The sequence below is a fragment of the Pyrus communis genome, chromosome 8 (genome assembly GCF_963583255.1).
Source record: "Pyrus communis chromosome 8, drPyrComm1.1, whole genome shotgun sequence".
NCBI classification, from domain to species: Eukaryota; Viridiplantae; Streptophyta; class Magnoliopsida; order Rosales; family Rosaceae; genus Pyrus; species Pyrus communis.
Genome location: NC_084810.1, coordinates 301,397 through 324,149, shown reverse-complemented (window position 1 = coordinate 324,149; position 22,753 = coordinate 301,397). Strand labels below are relative to the sequence as shown.

The following is a 22,753-nucleotide window of genomic DNA, read 5'->3' as shown; positions in this document are numbered from 1 at the left end:
TTTTTTAAAAGTTGAGAAATTAGAGGGAATTTGAGAGATTTCATAGTGTATTTTATCTACCAAGATATTTGACCACTTACAATTGATATTATGTTTAGGCATTCATATAAGTTAAAGAAAATGATAATTCATATTAAGTGTGCTCTTATCCATTTGTTAAATATATATGAATAACTAACAAGTTTTCAATTTAATAGATTTAAAAAAAAAAATTGTTAGATGATTCAAAAAATATATGGATGTTATCTCTTAGAGTAATGCTACACTTACCATCTATTTGTACTATCTATTTAATAGAGGGTATGATCTGCCAACTCATATATTTCATCTTTATTAAAAAAAATTGTACAAATAAATGGTAAGAATAAAATTTTTATATCACTTATTGTTTATCTAAAACACTTTTCTTATTCCTTTTCTCCTATTTCAATCAGCGAAGTGATAAATTTTAGTGGTGCACAAAGATTAGGCCACTCTAACCCTTATAATATGAAGCCTTTTATTTGTCTTCATGCATGCAGGTTTCTCTTGGTCAATAAAATTAATGTTAACAAATTAGGTAAGGGGGATAGGCCAGACCCAACAAAAAGGATCTTAACCTTCGAAGGAACAAAATGTTCATTTCTTAATCCCATTCTTAGTTGTGTTACTAAATTTGTTGCAAATTAATTGATGAAAAAGAAAGAAATTCATCGTCGTTGAGTACTGAAAACAATCTCTTGAAATATTAATCTAAGTGAAGATTACGAGCCAAATTCGTAATTAGATTGTACTTGAAGAAATTCTTTTTCAAAACCATTGGGTTGGTTTTTTCCAAAAATGTCGTGAAGGTAAGTTAAAACAACTTTTGCTTCCTTGGAAAGTTAAAAGCAATTATTAATATTTTATACATGAACAATTTGAACATGGTCACTGTCTAAACCAACGAGGTGAAGACAACGTCAAAATTAATCAATTTTACCACTTATACGATGTTGTGACACATCGTTTACTGCAAAGTAAAATATTATGGGCTGACTGGGCTTTAATACACAATTGACTTTTTTATTTTATGGGCCGAGCGATGCTTTAGCCCAGACTGGCACTACGTCCTCGTTTAGCAAAATCATAACTGTTATCTATGTAACAAAATTCCGGTCACATTCCATCAGCGCCAAATCATGGATCAAGATTCAATCAACACACACAGAGACTGAAGGTTGAAGAAGTAGAGTAGAAATGGAGGTGGACGACGTGCCGCTGGAAAATAAGGCGAAGAGGATGAGGGATCTGCTGTCAAGCTTCTGATGCAACTCTAAGCTACTGGGTTTTGGTTATGACTAGTTAGATCATCTATTGTCATTACTATCTATTAGGCCCATCTATACTTCAAACCCTAGATATCTTTAGATGTATTTAAACCCCCTTTTAGGATGGAAATGAAGTATGAATGAAGATATGAATTTCCTTTGATTTCCTTTTCCATTTCCTGCATTTACTTTCTTGCAATTCTCCTTTTACCATGTCTGATCCTACCGGCTTCTACTCCCCTGACCCTTCGATGTCGTTTCCCAACTCTAAGTCCTCGTCCAAGTACGCCACTCTCGACTCCACCTCCTTCGATCCTGACCAGTACATGCATCTCCTTGCGATCTCCAACTCTTATCTTTTACCAAATACATGACCGATTCAGCTGGTTTGTTTATTTAATCTTGAGACAATCGTAATGGTTACTGGGTTACTGATTCACTGGTAGTAATTAGGGCAGATTTAGGGTTGGATTGGAAGGCTGTGTCGTGAAATTTATGTTATTTACGTCTTAGCGAAGTTTGTAGAGGCGAAAAAAATGGAATTAGTGGCTGCTCAAATAAAATGTCATCAAGTTGTTTTGAATTGAGCTGGGAATTTAGTGGAGTGGAACGAAACCATTGGTTTTCGTAATACAATTGGAAATGAAAATTTGGTTAGGAATTTATCCGATTACTTGATTGCGCCTGATTTGAGGCATTTGTAATTTGAATTTTGAATGATCATACTATGCTCATTTTGTTATCGAATATGAGGCAGATATTCGAACTTTGAATCAGCATTGTGAGTTGTATGAACGTTGAAATGGCTGCTGAGATAAAGAATCTTGATACTGACTTACAAATGTTAGTATACGAGGACTACAACAAGTTTATTAGCGCGACAGATACTATTAAACACTAAGTCTTTATTTTTATTTATTTGTTTACTTTTACATGTCGATGAAATCTCTCCTAATACAGGCTATATAACAAATATTGTGTTTTGGCTTGTATATAATATAACAAAAAATCTCTTATATTGTCAAATTCAATTCGGCTAATCTTATATGATTTTTCCATCAGAATGAAAAGTAATATTGTGGGCATGGAGGCAAATATGGAACAGCTCCTTGAGAAGGTACGCTCAATTGTTTTTTCTTTAACCCAGGCTCGCTGAAGCTGTATTTTCGTTTCAATGGAAAAAGAAGGAAAAAAGGAGTCTAATAGTAGCTTACTTTCACATTGGCATTGATTGCAGATAATGTCTGTGCGATCTAGAAGTGGTGGGGTTAACACTTGTCTTTTTGAGAAGAGGGAACACATAGAAAAGTTGCATCGCACACGCAACCTTCTCCCTAAAATTCAGGTTGTTAGCAATGTATATGTGACTTTATGACGCTTTTGGTTTTAGCTTTGGGGTCTGGCCTCGTCTGAGTGACATAAAAAAAAAATTCTGTGGAACGGCAGTTCATACCTGCTAGACTTGGGAAGTGTATCAAATCAGAAGCATATGCTGATGCGGTCAAGTTTTATACAGGAGCAATGCCAATTTTTAAGGTAATTTCTCTCTCCTATGAACTTCTGCATTTGGGACCAGTTTTTACCTTTGTGTGGAATTTTATTTACACCGTGTCTTGTTTCTTTGTGGTTGGGCTCTCTACTATTAGATATATGGAGACTCCTCATTCCAGGATTGTAAGCGAGTATCTGAAGAAGCAGTGACCATAATTATCAAGAATTTGCAGGTTTATCCTTTTTTTCTTTCTCTTTCTTTCCATTTTATACTACGGTGAGGCTGGTTTTTCTCTCCACCCATACCTAACCAGAAACAAGTAGATGTCTTATCCTCACTTCCTTGCAATGTTTCTCACTCGGGGTAAACATATAATCTAGAACTCTATTTGCTTTAATACATGGATTGGCGTTAAATGCAGTTTTTGGTGGAAGTATTACCATCAATGTTGGTAAATGATTATGCAGTCTGTTAGGTATTGTGCATATATCTCTGACACAGGATTAGTTTTAAGATGTAACATTGACGTACTGCCCTTAATTCTTTTTGTGTGGGTAACATTCCCTTTGGATGAATACAACGTTTCAGTAATATGATGCATATGTCGTCCTACAATGAGCTCTTGGGCTTGCTGTGAGGCATGTGTCTGAAGTAAACGTTATGAATCTAGGCATGAAATTTTTCACTAGCTATCAAAGGTATTGCTTATCATCCATTTAATGTTTACCCGTGTCGTATTACAGTACTTTCTTAAGCATACTTTGACAGAAGAATGGACATTCACCATCTGAGATGTTTTTAAAGTTAAATGTTTAATATCACAATTTTATGCTGAATAACTTACTGACTGCAACTGGGTGTGTGTACTGTGGGGATACTTATGATTTTCCAAATTATTCTTTTCAGGGAAAGCTGTTCTCAGATTCCGAATCTGTACAAGCAAGAGCTGAGGCTGCTGTTCTTCTTAAGCAATTGGATTTTCCAGTTTGTACTGCACTTTCTATTTAAGTTTGCCATTCAGATTACATGGTACCGTGTTAACACATCATGGCTTTAACTAAAGAAAATGTATTCAATCTTCTATTGTTATTGTTAAATTGTGTGAACAATACTCAAAAGGAAATTGGTAGGCATTTCAAAAAGAAATAGTGAGGATAAGTTCTATGATGCTTACTGTCTGATCGATATCAGCTTTCACATTGTCTTCCATAAATGAAGATGGTCCAACCACAGTGTTGGGCATTGAAGCTCCAGAATTACCAATTATGCATGCAACTAGACACCTCCATGCAAGTCCTCCAGCCTGAGAGCAAGTTCCTCGCTATGAGGCAACTGTAGAACACAAGTTACCAATTAAGTACAAAGATACAGAATGGTGAAATGAAAATCCGTGATTTTGAATTAAAAAATGACTGCCTGTTCCTCCCAAATTTCTCCCAAATATCTGTCGTCCCTTCATGTATAAATCTTTCTCCACTGGTTTCCACTCAGAGTTGCTACACATCCCCTCAACTTGTCCACGTGTAGAATTGGACATGTGAACATGAACTAGGATTTAAGGTGACATTAATTTAGATTTTCTTCTACATTTGGTAGTAAATAATGATTTACTTTTGATTTCACAGTGGTTCAATAGTCTAGCTCATACTTAAATTGGTGCTTAGATGACGTATTTGATCTTCGTAATCCAAAGGTATTGAAAGAGAAGGAAAAAACAAGAGTCTTGTTTAGATCTTTGGAATCTAAAATGGCACTTATATTGTAATGTCTATGGCTTTCTGCAGGAATGTGTGAGGGGAGCGCTTAAAAACAAGACGGTTTTACCTGTAACCCATCAAGTTGACTTCTTGCATAACGTTGATCTTATTTTGGTAAGTACTTCAGAATTGTTCATGTATTCTCAAAGAAATTATAGATGCAATTTACTCATGTATCCCTCCTACTTATATTTATTTATATATATATATATATATATATATATATATATATATATATATATCAGGTCAAGAGAGATGGGATGATAGTATAGGCAGGAAAGTATAACGATTTGCTAAATTCTGGCCTGGATTTCAAAGAGCTTGTTGCTGCCCACGATACCTCCATGGAACTTGTAGAAATGAGCATTGCTGATCCCAGCAAAAGTTCCCCCAGACCTCAAATATCTCGGCAACTCTTTTCAAAACGTGGGGAAGCAAATGGTGAAAACAACTCTTTGGACCAACCGAAGTCTTGATAAAGCAATTCTAAGCTTATTTAAGAAGAGGAGAAAGAAACCGGCAAAGTTAGCTTTCACATTTTCAAAGTTTATTGCACAGATGCTTACGGATGGTGGGGTGTGGTGGTAGTGTTGTCATTGACTCTGATGTGGCAAGCATCTCAAATGGCGGGTGATTACTGGCTGTCTTATGAAACTGCAGCAAAGCGTGCAGCATCATTCAAACCATCTGTGTTTATCATCTTCTATGGGCTTATTGCATGTGTCGCATTTGTTGTGGTATTTATCAGAGCACTTGCTGTGATGTTTGTGGGGCTTAAAACAGCTCAAGCATTTTTCAAGCAAATTCTTCACAGCATCCTGCATGCCCCCATGTCGTTTTTCAATACTACACCAATTCTGGAAGAATTCTGAGAAGGGTAAGCTTTTGTCATACTTGATGAGACATCTGTTATCTGTTTACTCTAACTTCATGTATATACTGTTCTATTTGTTAACTGGTGAAGAATTTTCTGTCCATCAGGCATCAACTGATCAGACGAATATGGATCGACTTCTTTCCTTCATGTTGGGAATTACCATTGCCATGTTCTTTACTGTATTCTTGCTGATTCCGCTTGCTTGGCTTAAAGTCTGGTATCGGGTATGTTCGCTCATTTTGTTACGGTGTTACTATTTATCGGTCACCTGTAACTATAATGTTGCACTCAATGCTGAAGACTTTTGTACTTATTCTATTTTAGGGTTACTTTCTTGCATCATCTCAAGAGTTAACTCGACTCGATTCAATCACGAAAGCTCCTGTAATCCATCATTTCTCAGAAAGCATATAAGGGGTCATGACGATTCGCTCTTTCAGAATGCAAAACATGTTCTCCAAGGAAAACGTTAAACGAGTTAATGCCAACTTGCATATGGATTTCCACAACAATGGGTCCAATGAGTGGTTGGGTTTCCGATTGGAGATGCTTGGGAGTTTACCTTTCTGCATTTCCACTATGTTCATGATCTTGTTGCCAAGCAGTATTATAAAGCCAGGTATTTAAACCTTCCCGATCCTTCTTGTTTTAGTTCATTATTATTATAATGTCTGATCGAGTCTCGGCTATAAGCAAGATTTGAGGAGTGTTAGCATCGTGTTTTGATATATCTAACATAAATGAGTGACAGTGGATGATTGTTTATTGCACAGATTTGACTAAACCGGTTTTTCCTTTATGGTGCAGAGAATGTTGGTTTAACTGTCTCCTACGGACTGCCCCTTAATGGTGTGCTGTTCTGGGGCCATATATTTTAGCTGCTTCGTTGAAAATAGGATGGTGTCGGTTGAGAGGATATAACAGTTCACAAACATTCCTTCAGAAGCAGCATGGAAGATTGTAGGCTGTGTTCCTCCTCCAAATTGGCCTTCCCGTGGCCACTTTGAGCTCAAAGACTTGCAGGTCAGTTTGTCTTCAATTCTGTTTATAACTTCTACGGTCTGAATGGACGTTTTCATTAGTTGGTCGTCACCGTTACTTTGTCTCAAGCTAATAACGCATGGCCAAATTTGAACTTCGTCGGCAAAACTCTTGATAATCAATGCATGAAACTTATTATAGGATGTCATGAGTACATGATGCATGTAGAAAATTTGCATTGTGACCAGAGTACGAGTGGTACACCACATGTCATTATATAAGTGAAAATAAGTATATTTTAGGATTTAGGGGCTGTTGGTATTGAATATTACATCCGATATGAGAATTAAAGTAAAATATTAGCTAGTGCGTATGTGTACAATTGGCCCTTGTTTGTTACTCAAGTAATCAAGTGAGATTAGTTTAGGCTTAATGTTAGTTAAGTAGGATCAAATTTAAATTGACATGCAATACGTATATGTGTGTGTATATATATATATATACTCAAAACCAAAAAGAGTTTTTAGACTAGTAAGTGTCAAATTTTTATGGGCTGGGAATACTAGCTCAACCCCGAAAATTTTCTTCAGATAGAGGGTTGTTGATCGTGGGAGAAGCACATAGAATGACACCAACTGTTATTTTTTAGAATTTTGAATTTATGATGACCTTTTCTTTGTCTTTACCGTAATCAAGGTAAAAAAGTTGCTACTGTAATAAGACAAATCTACCTCTTTCACACGACAAACCTTCTTCGTGTAAACCCACTTTTGCAATGCATGAACAAGTTTAAATGGCAGTTGCAATTGTAATTGCAATTGTAATAAAACAAATTCACCTCTTAGGTCCAAAACCGAAGGGCAAGGTAGGAGCATAAATAAGACAAAAACAAATGTAAGAAAGGGATCTTCGTTACTTTCTCGAGTAGCAATTAATTAATGCATGACCAATTTGAAATTCATCGGTCAAACTCTCGATAATCAATACATGAGACTTATTCTAGGATGTCATGAGTTAATGACATCCTATATGAGAATTAAAGTAAAAAATATTACATCCAATATGAAAATTAAAGTAAAATATTAGCTAGTGCGTATGTGTATAATTTGGCTTTTGTTTGTTACTCAATTAATCAAGTGAGATTATTTTAAGCTTAATATTAGTTAAGCAAGATCAAATTTAAAATGAGTGGCCGGATTAGCTCCCATCGAATCCCCGAAAACAACATTTGTGAGGGCATCTTAAGGGTACAACAAAGTGAATCAAAGAATGTAATATTTGATGTAACAGAAAACCTTATAGTGCGAGTTGTGTTAATTTTTTCGGTTTTCCAAAAGATTTTGCTATCATATATTCATGTATAAGACTAATTACACAAGTTTGTTCAGGGTATAATAAAATCTTGCTTTAATCTTTTCTTTTCATTTCTACAAGTTTGCATTTTGACAAATATGTCTAAAGAATTCATTCGAAAACTGGAAAACAAAAAGATTGACAAACTTTCTCGTGTAAACCCACACGATGGTATGTGGATGCACGTAATGTACGTATAGATTTTTTATTTTCTTATACACCACCACATCTATTCTACTCGTAACTTGCCTGAGCTCGATTGCGAACCACTATTAGACTAGACATTGTTGTAATGTTTAGAGATTTTCAAGAAACATGCATGTAATTTACTAATCCACCGCAATTATAATAAAAATGAGGAGTTGGTTTTTAGTAAAATTTGTAAATCAAATGATGTGGTTGTAGATAATTGAAATATTAATTATGTGTATTATTGGCACATCATTTAGTTCGTAAATTTGATTTTAAAATTTAATCTCCTTAGTATTATTTTTTGTATAAATACCATGACTATAACTATTCGGGTATTTTCTATGACCATAGGATCTCAAATGGGGGATTTCATTGATCTACTTACCATGGACCATGAAAGGGAATCAATGAAAAAAAAAACAAATATTAAAGTTTTTTGCTTCTTATGATCCTACGTTTTTTGCTTCTCAAGTATCGCTTAATATATTTATTCGGGAAATAAATTATTTTCCTTCATCTTGTGCTCTGTTGTATTCATTTGTTTAGTTCTCATATATCGCTTAATATAATAAACTCTTGTCCTCCATCTTGTGCTCTATTGCATCCGTTTGTTTAGTTTGTTGACTAAATATAAGGTTTTAAAAAAACGTATCAAATTTATCATATTCGTTGAGAAGAGAATTTGTCGAACCACATTATTACTAGCCATTGTGAGGCTTGGGTCACTCCTCTATGCCTTTAGTGTAGATAATATCGTTTGTTAAAAAAAAAAGAGATTTGTCACTTATAAGCTAATGTAGATTGTGTCACATCCCAGCCTTCCACCTCGAAGATATTGTCCGCTTTGGCATTCCCCCTCTGGACTATGTCGTAGCAGAGGGCTACCGCACGGTTTTGTCTTTGCAAGCCGCAGCTCCAAAAGGCCTCCTCGAAGTGTACATGCTGGCAATGGATATATAAGGCCCAAAGACCACGCCCTCACGGGCGATGTGGGATCTTACAATCCACCTCCCTTAGGGAGCCCGACGTCCTCGTCGGCACACCACGACCGTGAGTCTGGCTCTGATACCAAATTGTCACATCCCAGCCTTCCACCTCGAAGATATTGTCCGCTTTGGCATTCCCCTTCTGGACTATGTCGCAGCAGAGGGCTACCGCACGGTTTTGTCTTTGCAAGCCGCAGCTCCAAAAGGCCTCCTCGAAGTGTACATGCTGGCAATGGATATATAAGGCCCAAAGACCACGCCCTCACGGGCGATGTGGGATCTTACAATAACAGTAGCATCTCAGCCTTCCCTCGCGAAGATATTGTCCGCTTTGGCATTCTCCCCCTGGACTATGTCGCAGACAGGGAGCTACCGCACGGTTTTGTCTTTGCAAGCCGCAGCTCCAAAAGGCCTCATCGAAAGGTACATGCTGACTATGCTATATAAGGCCCAAAGACCACGTCCTCACGGGCGATGTGGGATCTTACAATCCACCCCCCTTAGGGAGCCCGACGTCCTCGTCGGCACACCACGACCGTGAGTCTGGCTCTGATACCAAACAGTCGCATCTCAGCCTTCCCTCGCGAAGATATTATCCGCTTTGGCATTCTCCCCCTGGACTATGTCGCAGACAGGGAGCTACCGCACGGTTTTGTCTTTGCAAGCCGCAACTCCAAAAGGCCTCCTCGAAGTGTACATGCTAACTATGCTATATAAGGCCCAAAGACCACGCCCGTGTGGGATCTTACAATCCACCCCCCTTAGGGAGCCCGACGTCCTCGTCGGCACACCACGACCGTGAGTCTGGCTCTGATACCAAACAGTAGCATCTCAGCCTTCCCTCGCGAAGATATTGTCCGCTTTGGGCTTATCATTCCCTCACGGTTTTGTTTTTGGGAACTCACGAGCAACTTCCCAGTGGGTCACCCATCCTGGAAATGCTCTCGCGCGCTACTCGCTTAACTTCCGAGTTCCCATGGAACTCGAAGCCAGTGAGCTCCCAAAAGGCCTCATGCTAGGTAGGGATTGGAATATACATTTAAGGATCACTCCCCTGGACGATGTGGGATGTCACAATCCACCCCCCTTAGGGGCCCGACGTCCTCGTCGGCACACACGCGACCAGGGTTAGGCTCTGATACCAAACAGTAGCATCTCAGCCTTCCCTCGTGAAGATATTGTCCGCTTTGGCATTCTCCCCCTGGACTATGTCGCAGACAGGGAGCTACCGCACGGTTTTGTCTTTGCAAGCCGCAGCTCCAAAAGGCCTCCTCGAAGGGTACATGCTGACTATGCTATATAAGGCCCAAAGACCACGCCCTCACGGGCGATGTGGGATCTTACAATAAACAGTCGCATCCCAGCCTTCCCTCGCGAAGATATTGTCCGCTATGCTTCGCCCACGATCAAGGCTAAAGGAAATATTCGGGTTGAGCAGCCCATAAAAGTTTGACACGTGTTGGCTGTTAGTCCAACAACTTTTTTTTTATTTTAGCACAGGACAAGTAAGGGTAATGACAGTCAATACTCAAAATAATAACCATATGAAGTGTTCCGTTGCATCCTTTTGTTTAGTTTGTTGAGTAAATGTAAGGTTTTAAAAACGTATCAAATCTATCATATTCATTGACGAGAGAATTTGTCGAATCACATTATTACGAGCCCATTGTAAGGTTTAGGCCACGCCTCATGTGGTGAACAAACATGCTTTCCAGCTGATACTCGTACATGCTTACCCTAACTTTTCTCATGACCTGGTTAAAAAGAAAATAGCAATCATGACTAACAAAAAGGGAGTCAAGTTTTGAAATATTTCTAAAGATGTTATAAGAATGAGCTCAAAATAAAGATTTCAAAGTGCACAAAGTTCATGCAGAAGTGAAATAACTGTTCCATTCCTAAGCTGCTTCTTGCTATTAGAAGTACGTCACGGGCATGTACTCACAGATATACTTACAACAAAGTTATGCAGAAGTAAGTGTTAAATGGAAATTTATTTGTTAAATACGCATATGATGTATATACGAAACACATTTGTGCAATCGAACGTTTTCATAAAAGATTACCTCAACATGAGCTTCAGAGCTTATGTCATTGGCAAACTGGATAAGGGCAAGCTCCAGATCTGATTTTGTAACACGACATTCAGTCAAAACTGGATGCAAAACATCAGTAGAGACTAGAGATAACGAAAATGATAAAAACTCTAGAAAAATTTAAACATAATTATTAAACTTCAACTCACAGGAAGCTCTGTAACCAGTTGCACTGGCTGCCCAGTTCACAATTGTGAAGTCTGAAGAGAACCCAAAACTTGAATACTGGAATCTTGAGTTTTCTCAGTGGTAGATTTTCGATAGCTGATTTCAGTAACCCCAAATCAATTTAAAAAAATAACTAGATTTAAATTCCAAATTGGGCATGGAATTACTTGCCTTGAGTACGGAGGATTTTACAAAACGCCACCTTTAGAGACCCAGCCTTTGAGCGGCTACGGCGCCTGGTGTGGCGGTGCGAGACAGAGAGAGAGTTTGAGAAGCAGGGATTAATTTTTTGGATGAGAGAAACGGAATGAAGCAGAAGACTCGAGAAGATGCATCTTTAACGATGATGAACGCTCTACAAACAAAATCACAAAAAGGAAATTTGAACACAAAATCCATTTGTAAATCCAAAATCACAAAAAAGAAATTCATACAAAACAAAAAAGAAACTAAGAGAGAAACGGAGAAGATAGAGAGATCGGAGTACCGTTACTTAAAGAGTGGACGGCGTCGGTTCTCCGAGCACTGTAATCCCTGAAGATCTCTTCCGCCGTTGGCGGACTCGAGTCCATCTCCCTACTCCTCTCCTTCATCTCACCGAAGCTCTCGAGTTACAGAAATGGAGGCCAGTTTGTGTGGTTTTGGTTTTAGGAAGCAGGAGCCGATGCTATTCCAGAGATGGAGTTGTGGCTGCTAGGGTTTGAGAAGGACAGAAACAGGAAGAGTGAGAGACGAGAGGAGAGCGCACACGTGTAACCCATCAATCCGTGCTAAACCAAACGGACAAAATTACCCTCTAAACTTTTAAGAGCTACCCTCCCAACCCAGCCCCCATTTGGCTGGTATTGTTGTAAATAGCATGAAATCCAGTGGCCCCGTGCTAAACCATAGGTCATGAGAAAAGTTAGGGTAAGCATGTACGAGTATCAGCTGGAAAGCATGTTTGTTCACCACATGAGGCGTGGCCTAAACCTTACAATGGGCTCGTAATAATGTGATTCGACAAATTCTCTCGTCAATGAATATGATAGATTTGATACGTTTTTAAAACCTTACATTTACTCAACAAACTAAACAAAAGGATGCAACGAAACACTTCATATGGTTATTATTTTGAGTATTGACTGTCATTACCCTTACTTGTCCTGTGCTAAAATCAAAAAAAAGTTGTTGGACTAACAGCCAACACGTGTCAAACTTTTATAGGCTGCTCAACCCGAATATTTCCTTTAGCCTTGATCGTGGCCGAAGCATAGAGAGAATTTACGATATTCTTTTTTTTTGTCCTTATTCTGATCAAGGTAAAATAACTGCCATAAGACAAATCCAGCAATGCACGTTTGATTTCCTTAAGCTACCTGAACAGAGACCTAATTTCTCATAAAAAATATTATTCTTATAAAAATAAACATCTTTCTCACGAAAGGTCACATCTTTCTCTCTTTTTCTCATTAAAGGTCACATCTTTCCCCGGCTGACTCTCACCTCACTCCCTCTCTCACTCTCACTCTCACCTCACTCCCTCTCTCTGTTTATAGCCGTTAAGTCAAATTTCAATGGCCCCGAGCATTGATTAGTGGGCTTAGTTCCTTTGGATCCGGTTCCTTTTCATTCAAAACATAATCCAGAGGTCATTATGTAAGGCCACATCAATAGGATTACACGATAAATTCCTATTGGGATAAATTCCTTACTTTTACAACTCTAATAGGATAATATATAGTCTAAGATATATCCGAAATATGATAGATTTTACATTTTATTTGATCATATTTCTAATCTAATAGGATTACAATGGCATCAACTCTATTTTTCTAAAAATTATATTTTAGAGGGCTTGAAAATTGCAGGGACCTATATTTGCGCAATTGGAGATGGCGCAAGTCTTACTTAGTGCTTGGGCCGGCCCTGCTACTAGGCCTTTTTTTTTTCGGCCTTGACCCAGCTCAATGAAAAGTAATACCGTTCCCTTATTTTCCCGCTAAAACCATAACTCTATTCGCCATTTGCCGCCAAATCTGAGCTCTCTTTCATTTCAGCCTTTGTGTGTGTGTGATCGACTGCCCCTTTCTCTATCGTTCGTCCTCTCTCTCTCCAATCGTCGGCAACCATGAAGGACGTCGACTTCAGCGCTGAAAAAGGTCAAATTTTTTTCTGCCGATCTCTCTCTCCCCTTCTTGGTCAATACTTGATTTCGTTTTTCATTTCGATTTTTGTTTTTGACAGAGCTCGCGAAGGATTTCCTTTCCAACTTTCCCGATTCGAATGGTGAACCGAAATACATGCGCATCCTTGTGAGTCCTCATCTCCTTCTTTACCACATTTTCCAATAAGCAATGGTAGTACGGCCCGAAAACCCTAATTTCCCGTTGAATTGAATGTTGGATTAATTTTTTCGAATATTTTAATTATACAGCAGCAGTATCTAAATGTTTCTTTTCTTTCCAGCAAGAAGTTGCAAACCAAAAATTTCGAGCCATAGAGATTGATATTGAGGACTTATTTAGTGTAAGTTCCGCCTTGGCCTTTTGGGCTTCTGTTGCCTTTTGGACTTATTTGGTATTGACTGTCATTACCCTTACTTGTCCTGTGCTAAAAACAAAAAAAGTTGTTGGACTAACAGCCAACACGTGTCAAACTTTTATTGGCTGCTCAACCCGAAATTTTCCTTCAGCCTTGATCGTGGGCGGAGCATAGAGAGAATTTCAGAAATTTTGAATTTACGATATTCTTTTTCTTTGTCCTTATTCTGATCATGATAAAATAACTGCCATAAGACAAATCCAGCAATGCACGTTTGATTTCCTTAAGCTACCTGAATTGAGACCTAATTTCGCATAAAAAATATTATTCTTATAAAAATAAACATCTTTCTCTCACTAAAGGTCACATCTTTCTCTCTTTTTCTCACTAAAGGTCACATCTTTCCCCGACTGACTCTCACCTCACTCACTCTCTCACTCTCACTCTCACCTCACTCCCTCTCTCTGTTTATAGCCGTTAAGTCAAATTTCAATGGCCCCGAGCATTGATTAGTGGGCTTAGTTCCTTTGGATCCGGTTCCTTTTCATTCAAAACATAATCCAGAGTTCATTATGTAAGGCCACATCAATAGGATTACACGATAAATTCCTATTGGGATAAATTCCTTACTTTTACAACTCTAATAGGATAATATATAGTCTAAGAGATATCCGAAATATGATAGATTTTACATTTTACTTGATCATATTTCTAATCTAATAGGATTACAATGGCCTTAACTCTATTTTTCTAAAAATTATATTTTAGAGGGCTTGAAAATTGCAGGGACCTATATTTACGCAATTGGAGATGGCGCAAGTCTTACTTAGTGCTTGGGCCGACCTTGCTACTAGGCCTTTTTTTTTTCGGCCATGACCCAGCTAAATGAAAAGTAATACCGTTCCCTTATTTTCCCGCTAAAACCATAACTCTATTCGCCATTTGCCGCCAAATCTGAGCTCTCTTTCATTTCAGCCTTTGTGTGTGTGTGGCCGACTGCCCCTTTCTCTATCGTTCGTCCTCTCTCTCTCCAATCGTCGGCAACCATGAAGGACGTCGACTTCAGCGCTGAAAAAGGTCAAATTTTTTCTGCCGATCTCTCTCCCCCCTTCTTGGTCAATACTTGATTTCGTTTTTCATTTCGATTTTTGTTTTTGACAGAGCTCGCGAAGGATTTCCTTTCCAACTTTCCCGATTCGAATGGTGAACCGAAATACATGCGCATCCTTGCGAGTCCTCATCTCCTTATTTACCACATTTTCCAATAAGCAATGGTAGTACGGCCTGAAAACCCTAATTTCCCGTTGAATTGAATGTCGGATTAATTTTTTCGAATATTTTAATTATACAGCAACAGTATCTAAATGTTTCTTTTCTTTCCAGCAAGAAGTTGCAAACCAAAAATTTCGAGCCATAGAGATTGATATTGAGGACTTATTTAGTGTAAGTTCCGCCTTGGCCTTTTGGGCTTCTGTTGCCTTTTGGACTTATTTGGTATTGACTGTCATTACCCTTACTTGTCCTGTGCTAAAAACAAAAAAAGTTGTTAGACTAACAGCCAACACGTGTCAAACTTTTATTGGCTGCTCAAGCCGAAATTTTCCTTCCGCCTTGATCGTGGGCGGAGCATAGAGAGAATTTCAGAAATTTTGAATTTACGATATTCTTTTTCTTTGTCCTTATTCTGATCAAGGTAAAATAACTGCCATAAGACAAATCCAGCAATGCACGTTTGATTTCCTTAAGCTACCTGAATTGAGACCTAATTTCTCATAAAAAAATATTATTCTTATAAAAATAAACATCTTTCTCTCACTAAAGGTCACATCTTTCTCTCTTTTTCTCACTAAAGGTCACATCTTTCCCTGCTGACTCTCACCTCACTCACTCACTCACTCTCACTCTCACCTCACTCCCTCTCTCTGTTTATAGCCGTTAAGTCAAATTTCAATGGCCCCGAGCATTGATTAGTGGGCTTAGTTCCTTTGGATCCGGTTCCTTTTCATTCAAAACATAATCCAGAGTTCATTATGTAAGGCCACATCAATAGGATTACACGATAAATTCCTATTGGGATAAATTCCTTACTTTTACAACTCTAATAGGATAATATATAGTCTAAGAGATATCCGAACTATGATAGATTTTACATTTTACTTGATCATATTTCTAATCTAATAGGATTACAATGGCCTCAACTCTATTTTTCTAAAAATTATATTTTAGAGGGCTTGAAAATTTCAGGGACCTATATTTACGCAATTGGAGATGGCGCAAGTCTTACTTAGTGCTTGGGCCGGCCTTGCTACTAGGCCTTTTTTTTTTCGGCCATGACCCAGCTAAATGAAAAGTAATACCGTTCCCTTATTTTCCCGCTAAAACCATAACTCTATTCGCCATTTGCCGCCAAATCTGAGCTCTCTTTCATTTCAGCCTTTGTGTGTGTGTGGCCGACTGCCCCTTTCTCTATCGTTCGTCCTCTCTCTCTCCAATCGTCGGCAACCATGAAGGACGTCGACTTCAGCGCTGAAAAAGATCAAATTTTTTCTGCCGATCTCTCTCTCCCCTTCTTGGTCAATACTTGATTTCGTTTTTCATTTCGATTTTTGTTTTTGACAGAGCTCGCAAAGGATTTCCTTTCCAACTTTCCCGATTCGAATGGTGAACCGAAATACATGTGCATCCTTGTGAGTCCTAATCTCCTTCTTTGCCACATTTTCCAATAAGCAATGGTAGTACGGCCTGAAAACCCTAATTTCCCGTTGAATTGAATGTCAGATTAATTTTTTCGAATATTTTAATTATAGAGCAGCAATATCTAAATGTTTCCTTTCTTTCCAGCAAGAAGTTGCAAACCAAAAATTTCGAGCCATAGAGATTGATATTGAGGACTTATTTAGTGTAAGTTCCGCCTTGGCCTTTTGGGCTTCTGTTGCCCTTTGGACTTATTTGGTATTGACTGTCATTACCCTTACTTGTCCTGTGCTAAAAACAAATAAAGTTGTTGGACTAACAGCCAACACGTGTCAAACTTTTATTGGCTGCTCAACCTGAAATTTTCCTTCAGCCTTGATCGTAGGCGGAGCATAGAGAGAATTTCAGAAATTTTGAATTTACGATATTCTTTTTCTTTGTCCTTATTCTGATCAAGGTAAAATAACTGCCATAAGACAAATCCAGCAATGCACGTTTGATTTCCTTAAGCTACCTGAATTGAGACCTAATTTCTCATAAAAAATATTATTCTTATAAAAATAAACATCTTTCTCTCACTAAAGGTCACATCTTTCTCTCTTTTTCTCACTAACGGTCACATCTTTCCCCGGCTGACTCTCACCTCACTCCCTCTCTCACTCTCACTCTCACCTCACTCCCTCTCTCTGTTTATAGTCGTTAAGTCAAATTTCAATGGCCCCGAGCATTGATTAGTGGGCTTAGTTCCTTTGGATCCGGTTCCTTTTCATTCAAAACATAATCCAGAGTTCATTATGTAAGGCCACATCAATAGGATTACACGATAAATTCCTATTGGGATAAATTCCTTACTTTTACAACTCTAATAGGATAATATATAGTCTAAGAGATATCCGAAATATGATAGATTTTACATTTTACTTGATCATATTTCTAATCTAATAGGATTACAATGGCCTCAATTCTATTTTTCTAAAAATTATATTTTAGAGGGCATGAAAAATGCATGGACCTATATTTGCGGAATTGGAGATGGCGCAAGTCTTACTTAGTGTTTGGGTCGGCCCTGCTACTAGGCCCTTTTTTTTCGGCCTTGACCCAGCTCAATTAAAAGTAATACCGTTCCCTTATTTTCCCGCTAAAACCATAACTCTATTCGCCATTTGCCGCCAAATCTGAGCTCTCTTTCATTTCAGCCTTTTTATGTGTGTGTGACCGACTGCCCCTTTCTCTATCGTTCGTCCTCTCTCTCTCCAATCGTCGGCAACCATGAAGGACGTCGACTTCAACGCTGAAAAAGGTCAAATTTTTTCTGCCGATCTCTCTCTCCCCTTCTTGGTGAATACTTGATTTCGTTTTTCATTTCGATTTTTGTTTTTGACAGAGCTCGCGAAGGATTTCCTTTCCAACTTTCGCGATTCCAATGTTGAACCGAAATTCATGCGCATCCTTGTGAGTCCTCATTTCCTTCTTTACCACATTTTCCAGTAAGCAATGGTAGTACGGCCTGAAAACCCTAATTTCCCGTTGAATTGAATGTCAGATTAATTTTTTCGAATATTTTAATTATACAGCACCAGTATCTAAATGTTTCTTTTCTTTCCAGCAAGAAGTTGCAAACCAAAAATTTTGAGCCATAGAGATTGATATTGAGGACTTATTTAGTGTAAGTTCCGCCTTGGCCTTTTGGGCTTCTGTTGCCTTTTGGACTTATTTGGTATTGATTGTCATTACCCTTGCTTGTCCTGTGCTAAAAACAAAAAAAGTTGTTGGACTAACAACCAACACGTGTCAAACTTTTATTGGCTGCTCAACCTGAAATTTTCCTTCAGCCTTGATCGTGGACGGAGCATAGAGAGAATTTCAGAAATTTTGAATTTACGATATTCTTTTTCTTTGTCCTTATTCTGATCAAGGTAAAATAACTGCCATAAGACAAATCCAGCAATGCATGTTTGATTTCCTTAAGCTACCTGAATTGAGACCTAATTTCTCATAAAAAATATTATTCTTATAAAAATAAACATCTTTCTCTCACTAAAGGTCACATCTTTCTCTCTTTTTCTCACTAAAGGTCACATCTTTCCTCGGCTGACTCTCACCTCACTCCCTCTCCCACTCTCACTCTCACCTCACTCCCTCTCTCTGTTTATAGCCGTTAAGTCAAATTTCAATGGCCCCGAGCATTGATTAGTGGGCTTAGTTCCTTTGGATCCGGTTCCTTTTCATTCAAAACATAATCCAGAGTTCATTATGTAAGGCCACATCAATAGGATTACACGATAAATTCCTATTGGGATAAATTCCTTACTTTTACAACTCTAATAGGATAATATATAGTCATAGAGATATCCGAAATATGATAGATTTTACATTTTATTTGATCATATTTCTAATCTAATAGGATTACAATGGCCTCAACTCTATTTTTCTAAAAATTATATTTTAGAGGGCTTGAAAATTGCAGGGACCTATATTTGCGCAATTGGAGATGGCGCAAGTCTTACTTAGTGATTGGGGCGGCCCTGCTACTAGGCCTTTTTTTTTCGGCCTTGACCCAGCTCAATGAAAAGTAATACCGTTCCCTTATTTTCTCGCTAAAACCATAACTCTATTCGCCATTTGCCGCCAAATCTGAGCTCTCTTTCATTTCAGCCTTTGTGTGTGTGTGACCGACTACCCTTTTCTCTATCGTTCGTCCTCTCTCTCTCCAATCGTCGGCAACCATGAAGGATGTCGACTTCAGCGCTGAAAAAGGTCAAATTTTTTCTGCCGATCTCTCTCTCCCCTTCTTGGTGAATACTTGATTTCGTTTTTCATTTCGATTTTTGTTTTTGACAGGGCTCGCGAAGGATTTCCTTTCCAACTTTCGCGATTCCAATGGTGAACCGAAATACATGCGCATCCTTGTGAGTCCTCATTTCCTTCTTTACCACATTTTGCAGTAAGCAATGGTAGTACGGCCTGAAAACCCTAATTTCCCGTTGAATTGAATGTCGGATTAATTTTTTCGAATATTTTAATTATACAGCAGCAGTATCTAAATGTTTCTTTTCTTTCAAGCAAGAAGTTCAAACCAAAAATTTCGAGCCATAGAGATTGATATTAAGGACTTATTTAGTGTAAGTTCCGCCTTGGCCTTTTGGGCTTCTGTTGCCTTTTGGACTTATTTGGTATTGACTGTCATTACCCTTACTTGTCCTGTGCTAAAAACAAAAAAAGTTGTTGGACTAACAGCCAACACGTGTCAAACTTTTATTGGCTGCTCAACCCGAAATTTTCCTTCAGCCTTGATCGTGGGCGGAGCATAGAGAGAATTTCATAAATTTTGAATTTACGATATTCTTTTTCTTTGTCCTTATTCTGATCAAGGTAAAATAATTGCCATAAGACAAATCCAGCAATGCACGTTTGATTTCCTTAAGCTACCTGAATTGAGACCTAATTTATCATAAAAAATATTATTCTTATAAAAATAAACATCTTTCTCTCACTAAAGGTCACATCTTTCTCTTTTTCTCACTAAAGGTCACATCTTTCCCCGGCTGACTCTCACCTCACTCCCTCTCTCACTCTCACTCTCACCTCACTCCCTCTCTCTGTTTATAGCCGTTAAGTCAAATTTCAATGGCCCCGAGCATTGATTAGTGGCCTTAGTTCCTTTGGATCCGGTTCCTTTTCATTCAGAACATAATCCAGAGGTCATTATGTAAGGCCACATCAATAGGATTACACGATAAATTCCTATTGGGATAAATTCCTTACTTTTAAAACTCTAATAGGATAATATATAGTCTAAGAGATATCCGAAATATGATAGATTTTACATTTTATTTGATCATATTTCTAATCTAATAGGATTACAATGGCCTCAACTCTATTTTTCTAAAAATTATATTTTAGAGGGCTTGAAAATTGCAGGGACCTATATTTGCGCAATTGGAGATGGCGCAAGTCTTACTTAGTGCTTGGGCCGGCCCTGCTACTAGGCCTTTTTTTTTCGGCCTTGACCCAGCTCAATGAAAAGTAATACCGTTCCCTTATTTTCCCGCTAAAAGCATAACTCTATTCGCCATTTGCCGCCAAATCTGAGCTCTCTTTCATTTCAGCCTTTATGTGTGTGTGACCGACTGCCCCTTTCTCTATCGTTCGTCCTCTCTCTCTCCAATCGCCGGCAACCATGAAGGACGTCGACTTCAGCGCTGAAAAAGGTCAAATTTTTTTCTGCCGATCTCTCTCTCCCCTTCTTGGTCAATACTTGATTTCGTTTTTCATTTTGATTTTTGTTTTTGACATAGGTCGCGAAGGATTTCCTTTCCAACTTTCCCGATTCGAATGGTGAACCGAAATACATGCGCATCCTTGTGAGTCCTCATCTCCTTCTTTACCACATTTTCCAATAAGCAATGGTAGTACGGCCTGAAAACCCTAATTTCCCGTTGAATTGAATGTCGGATTAATTTTTTCGAATATTTTAATTATACAGCAACATTATCTAAATGTTTCTTTTCTTTCCAGCAAGAAGTTGCAAACCAAAAATTTCGAGCCATAGAGATTGATATTGAGGACTTATTTAGTGTAAGTTCCGCCTTGGCCTTTTGGGCTTCTGTTGCCTTTTGGACTTATTTGGTATTGACTGTCATTACCCTTACTTGTCCTGTGCTAAAAACAAAAAAAGTTGTTGGACTAACAGCCAACACGTGTCAAACTTTTATTGGCTGCTCAACCCGAAATTTTCCTTCAGCCTTGATCGTGAGCATAGAGAGAATTTCAGAAATTTTGAATTTACGATATTCTTTTTCTTTGTCCTTATTCTGATCAAGGTAAAATAACTGCCATAAGACAAATCCAGCAATGCACGTTTGATTTCCTTAAGCTACCTGAATTGAGACCTAATTTATCATAAAAAATATTATTCTTATAAAAATAAACATCTTTCTCTCACTAAAGGTGACATCTTTCTCTCTTTTTCTCACTAAAGGTCACATCTTTCCTCGGCTGACTCTCACCTCACTCCCTCTCTCGCCCAATGTTTCGCTCCACCGGTAGCGTGTCTCATATTTTAAAAAAACTCAGGGCTACTGTAAGTGGCAGAGGCAGGGGTGGAGGCGGTGGCCGACAGAATGTTAAGGTAGAGCTTAACATTTCGTTGCCCCACCCGAAAAATGTCGTTCGAGTCACCGCCCACCCGGACAACCAGGAGATGGCGATGAGACTCGCGGCTGCTGCTCACCCTGTGAGGGCAGACTTCTTTGACCGGCTCGCCCACTTCAATTTGGTGGTCGTAACGGGGGAGTTTGCCATGAAGGTCTACCGAGTATTTGTCAAACCTAAACGTAGTGGCCCGAACGAACCAGTGAAAGGCGTTGTGTGCTCCTTCGAGATGGATGGGCGTTTGGATGACCTGCTTACGGAATCCAAACTACACTCGGTCAAGATGAACTACATCCCAGAAAGGATCGACCATGTTGCAAAGCAGTTCGGGTTTCCTCCTCCTCCCCGTCCTCCAGCACCATCAAAGGAGGGAGCAAACGGTGGCGGAGCGAAACCAAATGGTGGTGGAGCGAAGGCAAACGGAGCAAACGGTGACGGAGCGAAACCAAATGGTGGTGGAGCGAAGGCAAACGGTGACGGAGGGGATCAGCCGGAACTGGTTGATTTTTTTGAAGACTTTTGGGGAGGAAAAAGTTGGTAGTTTCTGTTGGAGGATTTTTACTTGGTAATTGATATTTGGGAAATTTTTACAAATGCTGACAGTAGTCACTTGCTCTTTTTTGTTTTTGTTTTTTTGGTGAACAGAGCATTGTTCTTTGATATCCAGTGAAATCAAAATTTACACAAAAAAAATATAAACAATAACTATTGCTCTGCTCTGCTCTCTCTTCCTTCCCACTCCCTCTCTATCCTCTGTGCGAATTGAGAATTGGATTCTGCACTCGCAGACCTCCGCAAGGCAGTGGGTTTTTAGTTACACCCCGCCTCGGCCTCGCCTGAGAACACCACAAAGGTGGCGGCGCCGTTTAGGTAACTCCGGAGATCACACGCACCCAACAAAGCTGGGGTGCCCCAAATCAAACCCAGACTCTTTTTGGGCCTTGTCCTGGGTTAGCCCACTTGGGCTTCAACCCTTTTGGGCCTATTTCCCTCACGAACCGATGCCAGCCTAAAGCTGGGCTGCCTTCCCTCACACCCACTTGGGCTTGCTTCTGATCGGGCTTGTTTTCCTATGCTGCAAGCCTGCAGCTTGTATGCATATATGAGCTACCTAATGCAGCCTACCCGAGGCCATAGCCTGCAGCCCTAGCTGCAGGGCCCACTATAAACAGTAGTGAAAGTGAATTGAAG

At 39.0% G+C, this 22,753-nt stretch overlaps 1 protein-coding gene, 1 long non-coding RNA gene and 1 pseudogene across 3 annotated transcripts; 2 read left to right on the top strand and 1 right to left on the bottom strand.

Annotated features, from left to right (window-relative positions):
• The first annotated feature begins 1,159 nt into the window (after positions 1-1,159).
• On the top strand, positions 1,160-8,413 carry LOC137743303 (vacuolar protein sorting-associated protein 51 homolog). 2 transcript variants are annotated; one of them, XM_068483170.1, is made up of 10 exons: positions 1,160-1,572; positions 2,352-2,406; positions 2,527-2,634; positions 2,736-2,825; positions 2,936-3,013; positions 3,688-4,652; positions 4,784-5,415; positions 5,520-5,632; positions 5,740-6,034; positions 6,223-8,413. In XM_068483170.1, the coding sequence occupies exons 1-6, from the start codon at positions 1,502-1,504 to the stop codon at positions 3,787-3,789; spliced, it is 504 nt and encodes a 167-aa protein (XP_068339271.1). In that variant the 5' UTR covers positions 1,160-1,501; the 3' UTR covers positions 3,790-4,652; positions 4,784-5,415; positions 5,520-5,632; positions 5,740-6,034; positions 6,223-8,413. The 2 variants fall into 2 exon arrangements, with proteins under 2 accessions (XP_068339271.1, XP_068339272.1); XM_068483171.1 differs by having other exon boundaries at positions 1,160-2,132.
• Positions 8,414-10,190: 1,777 nt separating this feature from the next.
• On the bottom strand, positions 10,191-12,248 carry LOC137743310 (uncharacterized). The gene is made up of 3 exons (XR_011069454.1): positions 11,173-12,248; positions 10,994-11,052; positions 10,191-10,681 (listed from the first exon to the last, which is right to left on the bottom strand). It is a non-coding gene; the product is annotated as an uncharacterized lncRNA (long non-coding RNA).
• Positions 12,249-13,301: 1,053 nt separating this feature from the next.
• Positions 13,302-22,753, top strand: part of LOC137741769 (DNA replication licensing factor MCM7-like) — a 33,338-nt pseudogene continuing 23,886 nt past the window's right edge.